Genomic DNA, 21,657 nt, shown 5'->3' with positions numbered 1-21,657 from the left:
TTTGCATTTGTGAAAATGTATTTTATGAATATATAATTTTATTTTATGCATATGAATTGCTTTTTTGTGAATATGTATATTTTTTTCACGCACGCGGAATTTTTTTTTTGTGTGTACGTGAATTAGGTTTCATGCATGTGAAATTGTCTACGCATGTGTGAATCGTGTTTTTTTGCGTGAATTATATTTGAGACTAATCTGCTTCCATAAGAATGCGGCATAAGTCCAGTGTTCTCCCCTGTTCCGTTGTCTGCAATTATTTGTGCTTATGTGGTCGTGGATTTTCCTGTGGTTTATTATTAAATATTACTTTGTACCATACCCTCATCATGCACTTACTTCACACCAATTGCGACAAATGGGACCAGCAATCATTTGGCTACCAACATTCTTCAAAATATCTTCTTTGTAAGAACCTACAGGCTTGACTAACTTGAGGAAGAGTAAAGCAGGATATTGCTGTTAATCATATCAATAAATAAACATTTTTTAAATGGTTATTAAAGGCTACACACACTCCTCAATCTACGCAGGACAAGCGGGTTTTAGTGAATGGGGTGGATGGACAGCAAGGCTAAAACCACATACATACTTAGGATTCAGGGTTTATGAACAGACACCTTAAAGGCCACTAATCTGGAGAACTGGCTTTGCCGTTCGGTCCTGCTGCTGATGGCCAGCGGTGGAAACAGCTTCTGAGAAGCGTGGAGGCTCAGCTGCTTACCTGTCCATCCCGGCCAGACAGCCGGCAGTGTCCGTGGAGGGGTGGCATCCATCCGCATGACTGCGGTCACAGCGCCTCACGCATAGGTCCAGTCCATACTGCCCCACCCCTGCATCAGCCCACAACAGCACACACTTCACTCAACACAAACTCTAGCTTTCTCAATCAGTGAAACTCATTATCACAACACACTTGGGAGTCTTTGGCATGGCAGAGTTAAAGATTAGGATTACAGGTTAGGGTTGTGATGCCTTGTGAGTCAAAAATATGGAAAATAATTATAAATGAGCAAATCAGTTATATATATATATATATTTTTTTTTTTGTGTGTGTGTATAGCTATAACATGTTGACTGAGAGACGGCAAATCTCACATCTTTCTCAATCAATATGCCAATTTTTGTTCTCTGTTCTAGAAACATTACCGTGCTTTTTATTTTGCTAATGCGAGCAAATGGGAGCTAAAAAATTACATTTGTTGTAGTTTCCATTCACCTCTGTATAGGTTTACCTAACCATTCTTCACTTCTAGAACCCTGGAGGCGGGTCCAGATGAGAGTCACAGAGGCTGGCTTGACTGTGTGAATGGGTTCCAGTATGAGTTTGGTGTTTCCTGGGCTGAGATGCTGGAGATGTTGGTGATAGGCTGACCTGACAGTGTTGTCCTTGGCGGTCTCCTCTTCCAGCCAGGGGTACAGGAGCACCTCCGTCCAGGCTGCGAAGCCTCAGTTCCCCACACACACACGTCAGGTTACAGCCCAGACCCCACCAGCCGCTGGGGCAGTTAACGGAGCAGTCCACCCCATGCCACCCTGACACCAAACACAAAACACCTTCATTTGTCTTCTGAGGAGGAACTCATTTCTCACAGGTTTAGAACGACATGAGGATGAGAAAATGATGACAGAATTTTCATTTTGGGGTGATCTATGTTTTTAAAGGGGTCATGACAAGAGAAATCAAATTTGCCTTGATCTTTTGACATATAAGAGGTCTTTGTAGCTTTAAATCATCCTGCAAGTTTCATAGCACAAAACCTCATCCTCATTATAAACAAAGCATTTAATTAATCAAGCTCCAGAAACGGCTCGTTTGGATCTGAGGGGCAAGATGATGTCACGGGGAACAAACATTTGCATAAACACGCCTCCAGAGCAGGATATCGATGAATAGTCTTCTTCCCAACTGAGCCTGGTTTCTCCCAAGGTTTTTTCTCCATTCTGTCACCGATGGAGTTTTGGTTCCTCTGGCTTGCTTAGTTGGGGACACTTAATATCCAGCGATATCGTTGACTTGATTGCACAGATACTATTTAAACTGAACTGAGCTGGATGATGACATCACTGAATTCAATGATGAACTGCCTTTAACTGAAAAATGAGTGTTTACTATTGTCATTTCACATTTCTAATTAATGCTGTACAGTTGCGTTGACACAATCTGTATTGTTAAAAGCGCTATATAAATAAAGGTGACTTGACTTGATTCAGCATAGGCCAGCCACTGGCGTTCATCCACTAACGGCTGACACTAGATCACGCTGAATAAAGAGGGGTGGGATTGGTTGATAGAGGCTGGCCAGAGGCGCGATGCTGCACTATCTTGTCTGCACTGGATGCGAAGTTACAGATGTGGTTCACTTTCTGACAGTCCATGCTCGAGTCTGTCTCAGGACAAATGCAGTGAAAGAATGTTTCTTTGGCCGTTTGGTTTTAAACAACTCTGTCGCATCTTTGTAAAGATATCAGAAGGATCAGCGTAAGGTACAAGTGCACAGTTTATTTTTAATGGCGTCTCGGATGTTGTACGGAGGATTTTGGGTTTTGTAAGCGGTACCGTGTCATGGAGAGTCACAAAGAAACATTTGTTTGCTATTTTCAGATTTTCAGTACACTCATTCTGTGTGATTTCTATGCGTTTTGAAAAGTGGGGAGATGGGAGTAATATCCTGAAAAGTCACCTTCTTACTTGTTAATACCTGTGTTATACCCATGTCATTATACAAATGTGTGTCCTGATATGTCACAAACACACACACACACACACACACACATGCACAGAGTGTCTTTCTGAAGCTGTACCTTGAATCCGGGTGCACAGACACACTCCCCGCTCACACTGTGGCAGTCGGCTCCGTTCTGACAGCGGCAGATCTGCTGACACGCCTCGCCGTATAAACCAGGAGCACACGTCTCGTTACAGTACAAGCCTGACCAGCCCGGGCTGCACAAACACTCGCCCGACATGGGGTGACAGCTGAGAGACACACACACACCATTCACTGCAGCTGCTGCTGTCACTAAACACAGCACTCTCCATATCTCACATTAAACCACCTCCTGGAGATCACAACTCCTATAATCATTGCTGCTAATAGTGTTCCCGTCTGTTTGATTACATGTCATTAACTAACTGCATGATTTTTTTACTATACATTTCTGCCATATGGACATCAACTTGAGATAGTCACCACTGATAAGCTATTACTAAATATAATGTGGAAACATTCATTTTCTGTGAAGCTGCTTTGCAATGATTTGCAGTGTGAAAAGTGCTATACAAATAAACTGAATTGAATTGAATCTGCTTACACACACAAATCTTTACTTGTGCATTGGTTTTGTAGATTTGGTGTGTGCGTCTGCTGTTTGAGCGTCAGCTTTCAGAAACTGTGTGACAAGGAAAGATTGTGTGTGTAAGCAGTTGAAAAAAACTGTAATGTTATATGATATGCAGGTAAACAAAAAAATATTTTTTAGTAAGTTTAAAATGTTTGTCTTTATTTTGAAATGACTTATTTGCAGTATAAGGCTGTGTGATTTGGCCACAAATTATATTTTGATTATTAAACTGCTGCTGGCCACTTACGAAAAATAAGTTTATTCAAGTTTGCTATTAGTATACTTCTTTTAATCTAAAAATAGGAAAGTATGCTTTTAGTTTACTTTTTATGTACTTCTCAGAAATATACTTAAAATGACATTTAATTATACTTGACTTATACAAGTATAAATTCCCCAGCTTTTGCTGCTAATCATTTATCACATTTATTTTATATGAATTCTATATATTATATCTTTAATGCATTATACATAAGCAATTAATTAGCTTTAATTCAAACAAATATAAATACATACATAAAAAATACAAGCTTTAGAATATATAATGCTTTAAACAGCTAGACATTTCTTTGAAGCTCTTTGTGAACCTTTATAACTAAAATAAATTGATTTGAGTTGATTCACTTGCATTAATTAAGTAAGGGTCCGTATCCACAAAACATTTCACCTCACCACTAAGAGTTCTCCTAAATAGCAGTACAAGTTTTCTCTTAAAATCTATTCACAAAGCTGCTGAGACAAACGTTTACTAAGGAATAGACAGAAGTCTTAAGCTCAGAGTAAGGGGGCGGGGCTGAGCTCGTTGCTATGGATGATGTCAGCGTGCTTATTAACGATGCACACAGTGATTGGCTGATAGTCTCTGTCAGAGATTTATTCATAGAAATACTGTAGAGCACGATTTTATCTTGCAATATTCAGATAAAGGTTTAAAGATAAAAATGTTAATTGGCACATTCAAATAAAGATTTTAAAATGCAGGCTAAGGGTCAATAATTAAACAAGTATATGTTCAGCTAATTGACAGGCTCTCACATGTGTGCTTTTCATAAACAATTAGTCACCTGCACAGACAGAGCCACCAGACAGAAAACAGACTTCGTGATTCCCGTCAGTGACCCTGAGCCTGTGCCATGTAATCACTGCATTAAGAGAAGAAGCTGAAGCAGAAGGGTGCAGTGTTTGTCTTACCTGCGTGTGTTACTGGCGTGACACGGGCACTTCCTGTCACACTTGAGACCGTACAGCCCCTCCGGACAGACGCGCCTCCTCGCAGCTCTCGCCGTGTATCCCGGCTCACACAGACACTCTCCGCTCACATGATAGCACTGGGCACCGTTCACACAGCTACACGCCTGTCTGCAGCCCACACCGTACGAGCCCACCGGACACTGATCCTGGCACCTGCCCACACACACACACACACACACACAAGCTCATGAGCTTCTGACTCACACAACAAATACAATCACTGCCTGTCTTCATTGTTTTGTTATATAGTAAGTGGTCAACAAATGTGTGTTTTTCCTTTAGATTTATTGTTACTTAACAGAAAGCAGCACATTATTATTATAATCCTGTCACAGCACGTTTGGGAGTTAAATGTTTGTAACTGTAGTTCTCTGACTTAGCTCCCTCTCGAGGGGTGTCTGAACAATGTGTCGTAACATGCCAATACAATTGGCTGGACATATGGAGATACAGTATAGCCATGACGTCCATAAATAGGTGCCAGAAATGCATGCCCAACAGCTTATCTGTCTTCAGAAGTCGTGTTTGCTGAGCATGTGTCGTCTACAAAAGCATTCCTGTGTGATTTCTTCAAATCAGGACGAGGAACTCAAATGTTTCACAGAAAACCATCCTAAATTTGATCTTGCGATCATCTCTCAAATATGCATATGTGTGATTCATAGAATGAACGTATGCACAGAAAACGCATGTACACCTCTCAGATCTGAAATCTATGAATGGTAAATGATCTTGAACTTGTAAGAAGTAATAGGCTTTGAACTTGTAAACGACTCCGAATTAATGTCATTAACATATAAAAGATCAGCAGTCATAGTCCAAATGCTTTTAATACAACGACATCTGCTTCATCATGGAAGACCTGCATGTCTGGGACTCAGACTGAACCCTCAAAAAAAGTGTACTTTTCCAAATCAGAGAGCACTTTTCTGGGGATAGTGTGGGATTCGACCATGACTCAGACACATCTGCCTTCTGCACGTGTGACTATGATTTTAAGGTCTTTGCACACTCCAAAATTCTCATCTGAAATTTTTGCACTGCCTGTGAAACTTTCGTCCGTCATAAAAAAAATCGGACCAGGTTCGATTTTCTGTGTCTTTGCATTTGTATCAAGCATTTTGATAGGAAAGGATTAATATAAAAAAATGGAAAACCACATACAAAAAATTTGGACTCAGTGTGCAAGGACCTTAAGACTGTCGAAAACTTCAGGCTAGGTCAGGAGCTCTCTGTTTTATAAATGCAGAGGCTTTTAGGTCTCATGGCAGCCAATGTTTTTCCCTTGTGTCTGTTCAACATGAGACCTCTTCAATTCTGGCTAGAAAGCAGAGTTACATGTTTAGATACCTATGTCTTATGTGTACATGCCCATGTTTGTTCATATATGTGTAGTAGGACATTTTGTTCCTTTGTCTCCACACATGACTGAATGACAAGAAAGCTTAACTTAACTTGGCTGACCAGCCCGTGGTCTTTGGGGGAATACTCACATGGCACATAAATTGCCTCAAGTTTCTAGTTCTTCTTTTCCCATCTGAGGGGCTACCACATGTTTTACACACAACACTTTGTTAGTCTCTTACATCAGTCACCAGTCGCGCCCCTCAGCAGATCCTGCTCTAGAAGTTGCTCTCTCTACGAGTACATTCGGCGGCATGCAAACCTGTTGTCAGACACCCTGTCGTGACAGACCCAGAGCTCACCTCTTACTAGTGGCTCAATTCTGGCCGGTTCACGTTTGGTTTGCGGACCTAATGTCTCTCCTGGAAGGCATCTCCTGAAAGATCTTGATCTGGAGAGATCTTCTTTCTCAAGTGCAGGGGATGATATTTCAGCCCCAGCTGGAGATCTGGAAGATTTGAGTCTGGCCTCTGAGGGACAGATTCTGGTCTTTGGCTGAGGACAATGAGACAATCCTCAGCTCTAGAGCTACTTTTACTAGGAAGCTATATGCCATGAAATCGCAACTTCATGAACACAGTTAATTGCCCAGGTGGTCCATTACTGGAGCTCCTTCATGAATGTTTCTCAGAGGGTTGGCTCCGGCTACTTTAAAAATCTATGTGGCTGCTATTTCTGCTATCCACACACCTTTGGAGAGAATCTGTGGGGAAACAGCCTTTAGTGACCTAGCCTTGGTCCTAGGAGCCCTAACAGAAACACCTGCTGAGCCCTTGGATGTTGAATGTCTTAAAGTGGCTCTGTTGCTAGCATTAGCATCACTTAAAAGAATACCAGAGGACACCCCAAAGTTGCCTTCTGCAGCTCCTCAGTCAGTCAGTCAGTCACTTTGCAGGCTTTCTTTAGGCCTCTTGACAAGCTACAGCAGGTAAGCCTTCATCTGCTATGTTCAGTGCATGCTTTGAGGGTCTATGTCCAGCACTCAGGCCACTGGCGTAGATCCTCTAGGCTCCAAATATGATATGATGGTTGCAATAGAAGTACTGCGGTCACTGAGCAGCGTATTTCGCACTGGATTACAGATGCTATTACTCTCTCCTATGAGGTGTGGTTTGGATTCGTCTCTCAGGTTTATGGCCTGTCTCTCAAAGCCCTTGCTAGGGGTGCACTCTAACAGGATGTTTGTGCTGCGACAGGACGGTCCTCTCCACACACATTGGTCAGATTCTACAGTCTGGATGCGGATTTGACCCCAGGATCTAGAGTTCTTCAGAGGAAATCCATTTACAGTCTGCCTCCAGCAAGTGTCTGTGTTTATTCACAGTCTTGTGGGCAGGCTTTCTGCCTTGAGCATGGCGACGTTGGAATTGTAGTTCCCATAGAGTCAACATCATGACCCAGAGCTCAGTTCCACTTGAAAGATAAAGTCCTAGCTTACGTATGTAACTGGCAATGCCTAAGAGTCTTCTTCAGACAAAGTTCAGTCTGTTTGGAGTGCATTTCTGACTTCTATTTATGGACTCAATGACGTGCTAGGGAACATCAGAACATCCATATGACCAGCCAGTTGGATTATTGTGTTTAGACACTAGCTCTTGCAGAAGTGTTCCCATAACATCAACCCCTCTACTGGATCTCCAGCAGAATGAAAAATATCAAATAAACAAAATTAAAAATAACATAGCCATTCATCAAAAGTGTTGAGATGAGATTGTGTGCCATCTATCGTCAAAGGAGAATTAAGGTTGAGGGGTGTCATCTTGCCCTGGGGGGCATCTTAGACCCAGTTTGTGCCTTTCAAAACATGTTGAAAATCAGTGACAAATATGACTAACGAGTAACAGCCTAAGCTAGCAAATAGCAAATATCATAGCACAAAGCATAAAACTGTTCTTTTTAGTTATTGAAGGTCATATTAAAATGTATTTAATCATTTCTTTTTGCTACTTTTTTTGGAAATGCCCTAATGCTTTAAGTTCAAAATCTCCATTCAGTGACTATCTTCCCAAACATTTATCACAAACCAGCATAATAGTCTCTGAATGCTCCCAGATGCAGGGAGAACTGAGTGATGTGGGAAAAATGTTAAATGACTTTTTGGGGGGAAAAAAGCTATGGAATCAATAAATGGCATCAAAAAATGATTTGAGAACATTTAAATTTATGTATTCTTGTAGAATTGTGTGTTTCACTTGTAAAATGCGATTCGTCATTCTTCACATAAGCAACATTAAAACTATGTAAAGAATGCACAGTAACAGCTGCTTTGTGTTGTCTGTGACTTTATCGTACAGACTGAGCTCATAATAAAACTTCTATCAGTCCCTAAGGAGCTGGATGCAGTGATAGAGGGAACTCAACGTGTCCTGAGGACACACTTATCACAGCCATTAGCAGAGAACCAGCAGCAGCACAGAAGAGAGACGCTGATTCAGATTACTTTTCTGTTCAGCATCCCACAAATATCCTCCTGCATACAGAGACTCACTCTCTTCAACTCTTAACCACTTAGTTAAACACACACACACACACACACACACACACACTGGTGGGCTCCTCCCTGTGGCTGTTAAGCGATTATTTTCCAGCCGGTAGGGTGTGGTGAAATCAGAGTAAACCGGAGGTAACACTGACGTCTGGTGAAGCCAAAGCTCTTATTAAGTCATAAAAATGCACTTGCGTTTCTATTTCTGCAGTTTAAATACATGCTGCTCAGTCGCTCCTACTTAATTACAGCTGCACATTCTGCTGCTGCCGGATGAAACACCAGGAGGAATGGCTGCATGACTTAAGGCCGGGACACCAAAGAACTAGCATGACAAAAGCCGACGGTGTTGTCGCCTCGCATCAGCAGCGTCGGACCAAAAAGCTGGGACAGTTTGTTTGCTGTGTTCCCCTGTCGGCACTCGTCGGGCTTTGTGTGAAAACATTTCTATAAGTTTGGATGCCCTGACCATGACAGGCAGTGGTTTGGAAGACACTCTCCTCTTCATGCTTCAGCTTTCCTTATCAGCCTGGGCTGCGTTTCCCAAAAGCTTATCATAGCTCCACTGGTGACAATGGGTCTACGTTGTACTTAAGCTTACAATGCTTTTGGAAAACGCAGCCCTGGTCTCCAGCTTTAATCCCGCGCTCCAGCGCACCTCCTCATGTCCACCAACGATACACTTCAGAGAACATCTGTGTGAGTTTGAGGTGTGTTTGAAGTGTAGGAACACCATCTAAACCATGGGTCTCAGATAATACAAAACCAGCTTCTCCATGCTCTTCATGATGCAAGAGCTCATTGCTACTGGTCTGCCAGCAGACACAATGTTTTCCAGAGCACTGAGACTGCCTCCAGCGCTGGAGCTCAGCTGATCAGCACAGACACTCACCTCTTTAGCTCCCTCCAAACCTGATCCTCTGTGAGGATTAGTCTAGACGGGGTTGTCTCAGCAGTGCCAGGCCTAAACCAGGAGGTCTTATTCAATTCAAAAACAAAGCTATCATGTGACTTAAGGATGCTTGAATATTGCGCACAAGTCATACAGATGTAAGTCAGGGTAGCACCATATTTCATTGCTGACAGGAGTGAACATGAGACTGTAAGGGACAGATGTACAGCCTGTTCAGTGGACTGTTCTGTTTAGCACCGTGTCAGCTGTTCAGCAGCACCTTTAGTGTAGAAAGTTGTGGCCACCATTCATATGTTCCCATGCTGTAAGGTGTTAGAGCATGCTGTCTCTTAGCACGGCATGTGTACTGACCTCTCCCCTGTGTATCCTGCACTACACACACACTGTCCGGTGGACGGAGAACAGCTTCCTCCATTATGACACTGACACTCCTGTGAGCAGTTCTTCCCGAAGCGTCCCACCGGACACGGCTGCCCGCACACTGTTCCCTGAAAACAACACCAACACACTTCTGTTACAACACAGTATTCTCTGATGCAAAGACAAACAATGTGTACAAATTAAACAAAACCTTTTAAAGGGGTCATGAACTGAGAAGCCAAAATTCCCTTGATCTTTTGACATATAAGAGGTCATTGTTCTATAAAAACATCCTGTAAGTTTCAGAACTCAAAACTTTCTCATTAGTCTAAAAACAGCTTATATTGAAGCCAGTCTGCCAAAACGACAGCTTGAGGAATGTTCTACTCTCTGATGTAATAGTGTGGATAAGCACCGTCTCCACAGAAGATCAACGCCTGCTTCTACATCGCTGTCTGTTTAGCCCCGCCCACCGATTCAACAACACTGCCTGTTTAGCCCCACCCACCAATTCAACATCACTGTATGTTTAGCTCCTCCCACCGATTCTACCACACCACCTGTTTAGCCCCGCCCACCGATTCCACATCACTGCCTGTTTAGCTCCTCCCACTGATTCGTGCCTGTAGTGTAAATAATGAGAGAAGCTAGTGCGCAGGTCAACCCAGAAACCAAACGATAAAGATGCTCTGAAGACAGCCTTCCTTCTGATCCCAACGTTAGGAAAGAGTGAATGAACTTTATTTTTAATGAAGATCCAGACGGCGTCAGTAAGAACTCATTCCTTTGTTCACTTCATTTTACTGCAGATTCATTTTTTAGTTTATTATTATTTATTTACAATTCGAGGTGGGATTTTCAGAAATACTGAAACAAACAGACGATGCTGTGCAACTTTCTTGGATCTGACAGTAATGTCGCAACACAAGTGTGAGTAGATGTCTTCATTATGTGATCACTATTGCTTTGTCTGTTAAACTGATCGTTTGATATGTGCTGAGTATTTATGTGTTTTTAACATATTGCTTTGTATCTTTTTTCTGTTTGTTTTGTATGTTGTCAAACATACACAACTATTAGCCAATCATAACAGTGAGTGTTTACTTCCGAGTCTACAATCCTCCACGCCTATTCAAACAGAGCCTATTACTTCTAAATTATTTTTTGTTTTTTATGTAAAAATCTTGATAACATGATAAGTGGACCTCAGAGAACAGTACAAAATAAAAAACAGAGGCAGTTCATGACCCCTTTAAAACAAATCCAAATAAAATAACAACACTGCAGATGCCCACACATGATGAATCAGAATTATTTATCACTTCCAGACTTGTGTTTTGCACAGACGTACCATCCAGCCGGCGGGGCAGGAGCATTCTCCGGTCACGTGATGACACACGCCGCCGTTCTGACAGGGACAGCGCTCCTCACACTGCCGGCCGTGTTTCCCCGGAGGACACAGCTCCTCGCAGCTGCAGCAGACAGCAAACACAGCGTCAGACTCAACCAACTCTATCGTTGTGGCCCCTCCCCCAAATATTACAGAAGTAAAAAAACTACTACTACCGGGGACAAAATAGAACTTTAATAAAATATGAAAGTAAATTTGCATCATGGTAACTCTGGGAGAAGAATTGTTGAATAAATTATGTTATCATTGTTTTCTTTGCACACAAAAAGTATTCTTGTAGTTTTGGACAAAAATGTGTTCCTGTGGCTCAGTGGTAAAGCATTGCATTAGCAGCGCAAAAGGTTGTGGGTTTGATTCCCAGGAATCACAAATACTGGTAAAAAAAAAAATGTATAGCCTGAATGCACTGTAAGTCGCTTTGAATAAAAGCGTCTGCTAAATGCATAAATGTAAATGTAATGGTTGAACCCCTGATGTCACATGGACTGTTCTACTGTTTCTGGACCTGGGAACGTTGCAGTTGCATTGCTGTCTATGCAGGGTCAGAGAGTGCTCAGATTTAATCAAAAATGTCTTAATTTGTGTTCTGAAAATGAATTTATGGGTGATCTTATGGGTTTGGAACAACATGAGGGTGAGTAGTCAATGACAGAATTTTCATTTTGGGGTGAACTATCCCTATAAAACCACGGTTCATTTTTGTAAGGTCTGTGGTGTCCACATGTTTTTGTTGAAGAAATTACAGAGGCTGTAGCATTTCTATCGCAAAAACATAAATTGTTTATTTTGTATTATATTATGTATTTTAACAGTGTTATTAAATGAAACCATATAATTATTATAGATTAACCAATCATTATTGCTTCATTGTTTTATATAATGCATTTTAAGTTGTTTTAAAGGCTGTTGTTCACTGAGGTCTGTTTCTATTACTGCAAAAAAAAAAAAAAAAAAAAAAAAAGATCTGAATACTTAAATGTAATACTTAATATGTAAATTTTTATTTGAAGTGAATAGTTCGTTGTAAATTTTTATTTGAAGTAACAAAACCATGGTTAATCCATGGCTACAAGAACCATGTTTTTTGGTTTTATTCATAGTAAAAACTTGGTTAGAATATTAAGGCAGATACATTGGTGGTGGTAAAATTATTACAGAGCTTAAAACACATTATTAATGTCAACAGCCCAAAAAGTTTCATATATGAACGTACCTGAAAATGATGCATGGGCTTCATCTTGGGCTTTTTTTGTGTTCATGTTCATGTGTTCAGAGTGTTCATGTTTATATTTCTATTTATGTATGTTACAGTTTTTTTCAACTACTTACACACATTTTCAAAACTTTACACACAAATCCAAGAGCTGCACACACATCTCTCATCTCTTGCACAATGAATGAACACATCTCAAAAGCAAACATTTGCAAACAGCTTTGCCATAATATTAAATCCTGATAGATTTGTGTGTTACATAGAGAACTGTGTGTTGTGTTTTGGAGAATGTGTTTTTTGTGTTTTGAAAATGGTTTTTTATTAGATGATTAGTGTGTGGTTTTGTAGATTTGGTGTGTGCTTCTGCTGTTTGAGTGTCAGCTTTCAGAAACTGTGTGACAAGGAAAGATCTAGTGTGTAAGCAGTTGAAAAAAACTTCAGTAATTTTGTGTGAAGGTTTTTTTTTTTTTGTAAGAATTTTGATTTAAGTCTGACATTCGTGTGTTACTTGTAATGGGTGATTACATTGAGCATGCAGGTGAACTCACAAGGCTCCCGTGTATCCTGGGCTGCACACACACTCTCCGGTGACGTGGTGGCACGTGGCGTTGTTCTGGCACAGGCACCTCTGCTGGCAGCCGTGTCCGTAGGTGGAGCGCTCGCAGAGGTCCTCGCAGCGCCAGCCGCGGTATCCGGCCGCACAGAGGCAGGCTCCGGTGATGGGGTTACACAGCGCCCCGTTCTGACACTGACAGCGGCTGCTGCAGTGCGGACCCCAGTGATCACCGTCACAGGCTGCACACACACACAGAGCTGCTGTTCACGTCACACACGACAGGACATCCTGCACCGCGGACTGTACACTATAGACTATACGTTTTTTGAGTAAAACATTCCAGGATTTTTCTCCATACAGTGGACTTCAATGGTGGCTAACGATTTTAAGGTCAAAAATGCAGTTTCAGTGCAACTTCAAGAGCTCTACACGATCCCAGCCGAGGAATGAGGGCCTTATCTAGCGAAACAATCTGTCATTTTCTGAAAAAAATAAAAAGAATAATTTATACATGTTTTTAACCACAAATGCTGGGCTTGCTCTAGCTCTGCGATGTGTTTCTTCACACATTACGTAATCCTGTTGGAAAGGTCACGCACAGTTAGTTCTTCGTCTTTGTACTTTGGTTAAAAACTCCATCTCATTTTCTCCTCCAACTTTAAAAAAAACTGTTGTTTTGGTAGAGGGCAATGGCTTTTTTGCATGTTGGCTTCATAAACACTGGGTTGGTACTATCCAATATCACCTACTAAAGACACACATGTGCATCGCAGAGCTGATGCTAGCCCAGCATTTGTGGTTAAAAAGTGTATAAATATAAAAAACTTTTTTTTTTTTCAGAAAATGGCTGCATTTTTGACCTTGAAATCGTTGGCCACTACTGAATTCCACTATATGGAGAAAAATTCTGGTAATGTGTACCTCAAAAAAAAACTCTTAATTTCTTTGCAACTTATGAAAGAAAGACATGAACCTCTTGGAAGGCATAGGGGTGAGTAAATTATCAGGATTTTTTATTATTCTGGAAGTGAATATCCTTTAAGCACAGTAATAGGTGAGTGTTCTGAGGTTAGTTTAGGTTCAAGTCTTTGGTTCAGTGTGAATGAAATGCTGCTTTAGTGTGTGTGTGTGTGTGTGTGTGAGAGAGAGAGAGCGAGAGATCAACACACAACATGATACTGTTTCCACACTGTAAAAGCAAAGCTACAAACACTGTTTCAGTGGAGTGGAGGTACAGGACACCAGGGTTCAGTGATTGTGTTCATTTTAACTGGAATAAGCAGTTCTTCTGTCAAGTAATGCAACTCATTAGTGTAACTGAGCTGTCAAGAGCATCTATTTTATGAAATGTTTAAGCTAATGTAGGGTGACCAAACATGCCATTTTTCCCAGGACACGTCCTGGCCAGGATTTATATATTGCCTAAAATATCCAGGTTTTGGCTTTGTTTGCGCTGCGCAGACCAATCGTTGTATGACAAAGTACCGTGATGACTTTGATGTCATACACCGGTCGGTCTGCTCAGTGCTGCTTCAAGTCCAACACTAATATGTACACGTATTTGCATCGCTTTGACCGTTCTCTGTAGGTCCCACCTTCTCACGCACCATGATTGGTCGATTACGTACAATGTCTGCATGTTATTGGTCAAACGATCATTACCTTCATTAAGTATGAAAACAAGAAACCAAAGCCAAAACTTGTATGGTTTAGGCAATATAGAAATCCTGGCCAGGACGTGCCCTGAGAAAATGGCACGTTTGGTCACATTAAAGCTAATGCAATGTATGACACCAAAATACAACACAACGTCACAGTGAACTTCCAATAACACATCATCTGGCACCACACAGATTATTACTGTACTGATGATAGACAGCAGATCATCAAAGCCTCAGATAACACCAGTGGAGCCAAGCTGGGATTTGTTCAGAAACAGAGGCTGATATTTGAATGACAATGTTATCATTGAAATTTTAATGCAGAAATTTTGCAGAAATTTGTATAACAGGATTAGTAAAAATAAAGAAAAAATATTTAAACTGAACTAAATATGTGTTTAACAATTAAGCTACTGACTGACTTAACTTACTGAAATGTATTTATAGACTTTACAGACAGTTTTGGGAAGGTTACTTTGGAAATGTAATCGGTTACAGATTACAAGTTACAGTATTTAAAATGTAATGAATGGTGTAACTATTTCAATTACTTTATTAAAGCAATGTAACTGATTATATTTGATTACTTTTTGATTGTTTCTACATTTCTAATGAATTTCACTTTGAGATTGTTCTGAGATTAAAGGGATACTCCACCCCAAAATGAACATTTTGTCAGATTGCACGTCTGATGGCAGATGGAGTATTCTGACGATGATTTTCATACTTTCCTGGACCTTGACACTGTTATTTATTTGGCAGTCTATGGGACAGTCTCAAGCCTCCCTGTTTTCATCCAAAATATCTTAAATTCTGTTCAGAAGACGAACAAAGCTTTTATGGGTTTGGAATGACATGAGGGTAAGTGATTAATGACAACATTTTCATTTTGGGGTGGAGTAACCCTTTAAATACATAAAAATCCTAACAAGATATAGTTTAATAGCTATGATACTGTTTTTGAAATCAAATCTTTGTATAGCTATGACAGGAAACACTGGCATCTAACAATGCCTGGGGAAAAAAACTGTTAATCTTAAAAATAAAGCATATACATAAACCCAAATAGGAAATAAAACAGTTATTAAATAAGCATGTGTCCTAAACTCCTGAAACATTGCTGTTTCTTATTTTAGAACAGTCACTGCAATTTATGAAAAATCAAATCTGTATGTGTGTGAAAATATTCAGATGTAACCCCCTTTGTAATCATTAACATTTTCATAAGTAACTGTAATTTAATTACACATTTTATAACAGATTACAGTTACATTTATTTAGTAATTAAATTACTGTTCGTAATTCCATTACATGTAACTAGTTACTCCCCAACCCTGTTTACAGGCCCCATGGGGTATTACGATATTAGTTGAGAGGTTTCTATTGACATGGACATGTATCCAAATGAATCAAATCAAGAATGGAACTGAATCATGAAATGAGTGTGAATACCCAACACAGAAGACTACAGAGAACGGTTCGGACTATTGAAAGGATTATTGGTGCTCCCCTACCTACCCTTCAAGAACTGTTTACATCCAGAGTGAGGAAAAGGGCTCAGAAAATCACTCTGGATCCCTCACATCCAAGTTACCCCATCTTTGAACTTTTGCCATCTGGCCGGCGCTTCAGAGCCGCAAATACCAGAACAGTCAGGCACAAGAACAGTTTCTTCCCCCAGGCAATCTACCTCATGAACAGTTAAATGTTCCCCACTTTGAGCAATAAAAATGTGCAATATCCTTATATTTATTTGTCACCCCTCCATCCTAGTACATCTCTGCATCTCACTCTATTCTAATCCATTGTCATCTATAGCACAACTGTTCATACAATGTATTTATTTGCTTTTTTTGTTGTTGTTGTCTCTGTGTACTGGAAGCTTATGTCACTTAAACAAATTCCTTGTATGCGTAAGCATACTTGGCAATAAAGCTCTTTCTGATTCTGATTCTGAACCCAGATTTTGGATATTGAGATACTGAGAAATGGTATCATTATGTTTCTACTTTCTCTTGTGCTTTTAAACATCTGTTATAAGTTGCAGTGTTGCACATTTTCTCCTAGGCTGCTTGCGACGCTGAACATAACATCTATCACTAGTTCAAACGAGAATCTGCCTGGTTATCAGCACTGAAGCGCTTTCGTCTGCATAGTCCCACAGCTGTGTGTTAGTGCTCTACTGCACCGTGTCAGGTGTATCAGGCAGGACTGGTGTGCTTCATACATCAAACTATCAACTCACTGTACTTTGACTTATACTGTGGCTGGGAAGTCCCAGGCTTTTAAGACTGTGTCATGTACAGAGTATCCTGAGGGTAATCTCAGACATCATTTGCACTGATCAGACCTTACCCTAATTCACCATGAAGCTTGAGACTGTGAATCAAGCGATTTTGACGTGAATATATTAGTGTTTTATCTTTTATATGTCGGACTGTGGGTTTTGATGTCTTCTGCATGACCGCGTTGAAATCTCAGTAAAGGTTCTTCAGGGTAAGTAAAGTAAAGAGCTAAAGTAAGCAGAGTGCTTTAGTGATCGCGAGCCGGTTCAGTGAGCAGACATGCAGGTCATCCACACTAACTCTATCCATCACCAGCTCACCAAATCCATGCCTGGACAGAACAGCGCAAACACACTGAGAACAAAGCTTCGGTCAGATGAGCAGACGAGCAGATCACAGCACACAGGTGACGTCTCCTAGATGATGAGACAGCGACAGCAACACACGCTAGATAGGAAACTGTGCACTGCTTTGGGTGCTTTATAAAGACATGGTCCTTTCAGAGGTATTTCAATGTGAAGGTGGTTTATGAGGACACTGTCTGTGCCCCCAGAATTCAAAAGGCTTTAAAAACATACTAAATGTTTTTTTTTGAGAATGTAAAAATGCAGAAAGTTTTTTGTAAGGGGTAGGTTTAGGTGTAGGGTTGGGGTAGGGCAACAGAAAATATGGTTTGTACAGTAGAAAAACCATTACATGTTTTCTACTGTGTGTCTGTGGAGAGTTTCATGGAGAGAGATGCATTACTATAATACGGTCAAACTGAACAACTGATTAGAATACCATTTTTATAATAAACAACAATAAGAAATTTGTAATGATATCATTACATTTCTACTAAATATAAACATTTAAACACTGGCTGTCATAAAATAATATATATATTGTCAACTCAATATCAAGCAGGACTGTAATATAGGCTCAGCACTGTAACAATAAGGTCTGTTTGAGCATGTTGTGTTATTGTGCTGCCCTTTCCTACATCTGACATCACATGAGCTCAGCCCTGAGGTCATTTCCTGTGTTTCTGGCCAATCAGTGCCTTCTCTTTGTTTTGCTCTCTGTGGATGAAGAAAAGGCTTTTTTTCCTTCAGCCTTAATTCAGCGCAGGGTGTTTTGTTGGCGTCCCGTGGCCTGGAAGGGCCAGATACAATGAGTCTTCAGATGAATTAAAGTCATATCACAGCTGACTGCAGCCATGCTGCAAAATCCTTCTCCATAAGCGTTTTATTAAAACAGGGATATAAAAATGTTGTGAGAGTCTAGAATACTGGTGGCAAAATATAGAGAAACGTTTTGTGTGTATTTTTAGATATACAGATTTTTATTGTTATAATGAACAGCATACTGAAATTACTCACGTTATTTGATGGACTGAACTATGTTTAATATGTAATGTTAAAAGTTTGTAAATGTTTGATTTTCATTGCAATAGGAGTTGATTTGCCTCATTCATTATGTGTTTTCAGTATCATAACCCTGTTATGCTGTGACGTTTCCTCCTCATCAGGTGATATCTGATATCACATTTAACAGAGTGATGTTACACAAGTCTTTCTGACCACATGGCTTTTACACTGGGGATTTTTAAAGGGATACTCCATCCCAAAATGAAAATTTTGTCATTAATCACTTACCCTCATGTCGTTCCAAACTCGTAAAAGCTTTGTTTGACTTTGGAACATAATTTAAGATATTTTGGATGAAAACAGTGAGGCTTGAGACTGTCTCATAGACTGCCAAATAAATAACAGTGTCAAGGTCCAGGAAAGAATGAAAATCATCGTCAGAATACTCCATCTGCGATCAGTGATTCAACCGTAACTTTATGAAGAGCCGAGAATACTTTCTGTACATGAAGAAAACAAAAATAACAACTTTATTCAACAATTCCTCTCCTCTGTGTCTCTCCAAATCAGCGTAGTGCCATTTTGACAAATCTGAGCTGGACACCGGCTTTTTGCGATTTTGTGATTTAGGCGCGCTGCACTGATGCGCTGTTGTCTTTCAAACCAAAGTGTAAATACACACAGGAAATGTATCCTTGTGGCGTGGCTGACACAGAAGAGCGTACGCAGCCGGTGTCCAGCTCAGATTCGCCAAAATGGCGCTACGATGATTTGGAGAGACACAGAGGAAAGGAATTGTTGAATAAAGTCGTTATTTTTGTTTTCTTTGTGTACAAAAAGTATTGATTTGTTGAAGAACAGATAAATATCATTGCACTTCAACATATTATTCTTATATAGTCTTGTGCTTATATTAAGAAAAAAATCGGTGATCTGTACAGATTTAAAGGGATTATCCATCCCAAAATGAAAATTTTGTACAAAAAGTATTCTCGTCTCTTCATAACGTTACGGTTGAATCACGGATGGCAGATGGAGTATTCTGACGATGATTTTCATACTTTCCTGGACCTTGACACTGTTATTTATTTGGCAGTCTATGGGACAGTCTCAAGCCTCCCTGTTTTCATCCAAAATATCTTAAATTGTGTTCTGAATGATGAATGAAGTTACGGTTTGGAACGACATGAGGGTAAGTGATTAATGACAAACTTTTCATTTTGGGATGGAGTATCCCTTTAAATCTGAATAGTTCACAGATTTTTTTCCTAGTATAAAGCACAAGACTATATGAGAATAATATGTGCAATGATATTTATCTGTTCTTCAACCCCAAAACATTCTGAATGCAACATGGCTATCACAAAACTCGTTCTGATAAAGAAATGTCATGGATTATGTGTGATTTATGAAGGCACATCAAAGGACGAGACCTATACCAGCCTTACAGGACATCTATCAGACTCGCTGCTCGAGGAAGGACCGCACTCAGCCTGCTCATCACCTGTTTGCCACACTGCCATCAGACAGACGCTTACGATCCATTCAATCACACACAACCAGACTGAAGAACAGCTTCTATCTTCAAGCCATCAGACTGCTAAACAACCAGCTATCCTCCATCTAAAACCAGAATACATGCTGCTCTTAAGTTTACTTTTATTGTACTTGCACTGCCACTTTTCATTTTCTTTCATGTAGCTCTGCGACACTCTACAATGACATTTTAGACACTGCTCTACCCCAATAATCTATATTAGTACCTCAGGAGTACTTATAACTCTTAACACTGTCTACCCTTACTGTATCTGTTACTGCCACTTATTTGTATTTACTGCTCTGTCTGCGTTTATTGTTCTTCCTTTGGTCACATAAGTCACTCAATATCTCAGTGCCTTCCTCGTACGTCTATATCTGTATATGTTCATTTTTCTATTCAATTTTTTTTTTATGTTTGGTCCTGTTATTGTCATTGTATGTCTGAGCCTCGTCACTAGCATTTCAATGGCCAGTTTTCCCCAGTGTTAACTATGCAAATGACAAATAAATGCCTCTTGACTCTTGATGTGTATCCAAAACTTACTTTATCAGGGTTGAAATAATCTATCACTTTACTGTTAGTATTGATAAGTAACTATAAATGCAAAATTGTTATACTGTAATCAAATATTGTAACAAAAATAACAATTATTGTCACTGTATATTTTTCTACCTGTTTTCTACATTTTTACACTGTTGAAAAGAGGTCACTTTTTAGGTTTGGGGATAGGCTTAAGGGATCTAAAATATATCTATAAAATGGTAAAAATGTAACAATATATTTATGATAGGAAAAGGAGAGTGGAGTGGGAAAGGATTCATAAATATTTTATGCTTCTACAGCTGTAAATGCATAATAGTGTTTACATTTTAGATTCACATTTCTCTTAATGTAATGATTTCTTCAAGACCCTTACACTAGATTTAATAACAATATTAAAGCACCACAGCATTTTAGATTTCACATTTCCAGATCTTTTGACATACTGTATAAGAGGTCATTGTACCATAAACTCAAAATATCCTTGTTAGTCCAAAAACAGATTTTAAACAGTTTTTTCCACATCCTCATCTTTATTAAATAATAGAGATGAATGCATCCGTCTAAGACTGTCTGCACAGACACAGATCAACACTCGATCTTGCAGTGAAACATGCTCTCTGCTGACCTTCTGAGGGATTTTAAACTTTGAGAAATGCCTGTTCATTTTCACTGAAGTGCCTGATCATGTCAGTAGATCATAATTATTTGTTCTTTACATTTCTCTGTGACTCTTTTGTGGACCAGTCACCACTTTTCAAACACACTTTTACTGAAAGATGTCGCAACACATAAGTAACCATGTTAATTCTAAAGCCCGATCTGTGGGAAATGATTGTTTTGATATGTTAGGACTCATGCAGTACGCTGGTAAATCAAGCCATTGAGTAAATCTGTGCTTCTCAGACCTATCCAGGAGCCTCAGCACTGCACATTTTCCCTCATGAGACATGCCCAATCCAGCTCTTTCTGTCTCTAGATGAGTTGATTCATGAAAGTATGACCATATTAGCCCGGTTCTGTCAACTCTGCACTGGCTCCCTATTAAACATTGTATAGATTTTAAAATCTTGCTAATCACTTATAAAGCCCTGAATGGTTTAGCACTTCAGTACATGAGTGAGATCTTATCGCATTATAGTCCTCCACGTCCACTGCGTTCTCAAAACTCTGGCCATTTGATAACACCTAGAATATCAAAGTCAACTGCGGGCGGCAGATCCTTCTCCTATTTAGATCCCAAACTCTAAAACAATCTACCTAACATTGTTCAGGAGGCAGAAACACTTAAATCTAGACTTAAGACCCATCTTTTTAACCTGGCTTACACATAACACACTAACA

General features: G+C 39.9%; 1 protein-coding gene across 1 annotated transcript in view; it reads right to left on the bottom strand.

Annotated features, from left to right (window-relative positions):
* Window positions 1–21,657, bottom strand: part of LOC109110677 (multiple epidermal growth factor-like domains protein 10) — a 47,622-nt gene that overhangs the window by 21,578 nt on the left and 4,387 nt on the right. Inside the window, 5 exon segments of the mRNA XM_042731956.1 lie at window positions 2,806–2,980; window positions 4,537–4,749; window positions 9,750–9,886; window positions 11,110–11,230; window positions 12,931–13,177. Coding sequence (XP_042587890.1) covers window positions 2,806–2,980; window positions 4,537–4,749; window positions 9,750–9,886; window positions 11,110–11,230; window positions 12,931–13,177 — 893 coding nt within the window.

Source organism: Cyprinus carpio, chromosome B10 (genome assembly GCF_018340385.1).
Source record: "Cyprinus carpio isolate SPL01 chromosome B10, ASM1834038v1, whole genome shotgun sequence".
Taxonomy (NCBI): domain Eukaryota; kingdom Metazoa; phylum Chordata; class Actinopteri; order Cypriniformes; family Cyprinidae; genus Cyprinus; species Cyprinus carpio.
Note: the sequence above shows the minus strand (reverse complement) of the source record. Positions and strands in the feature narration are given on the sequence as shown.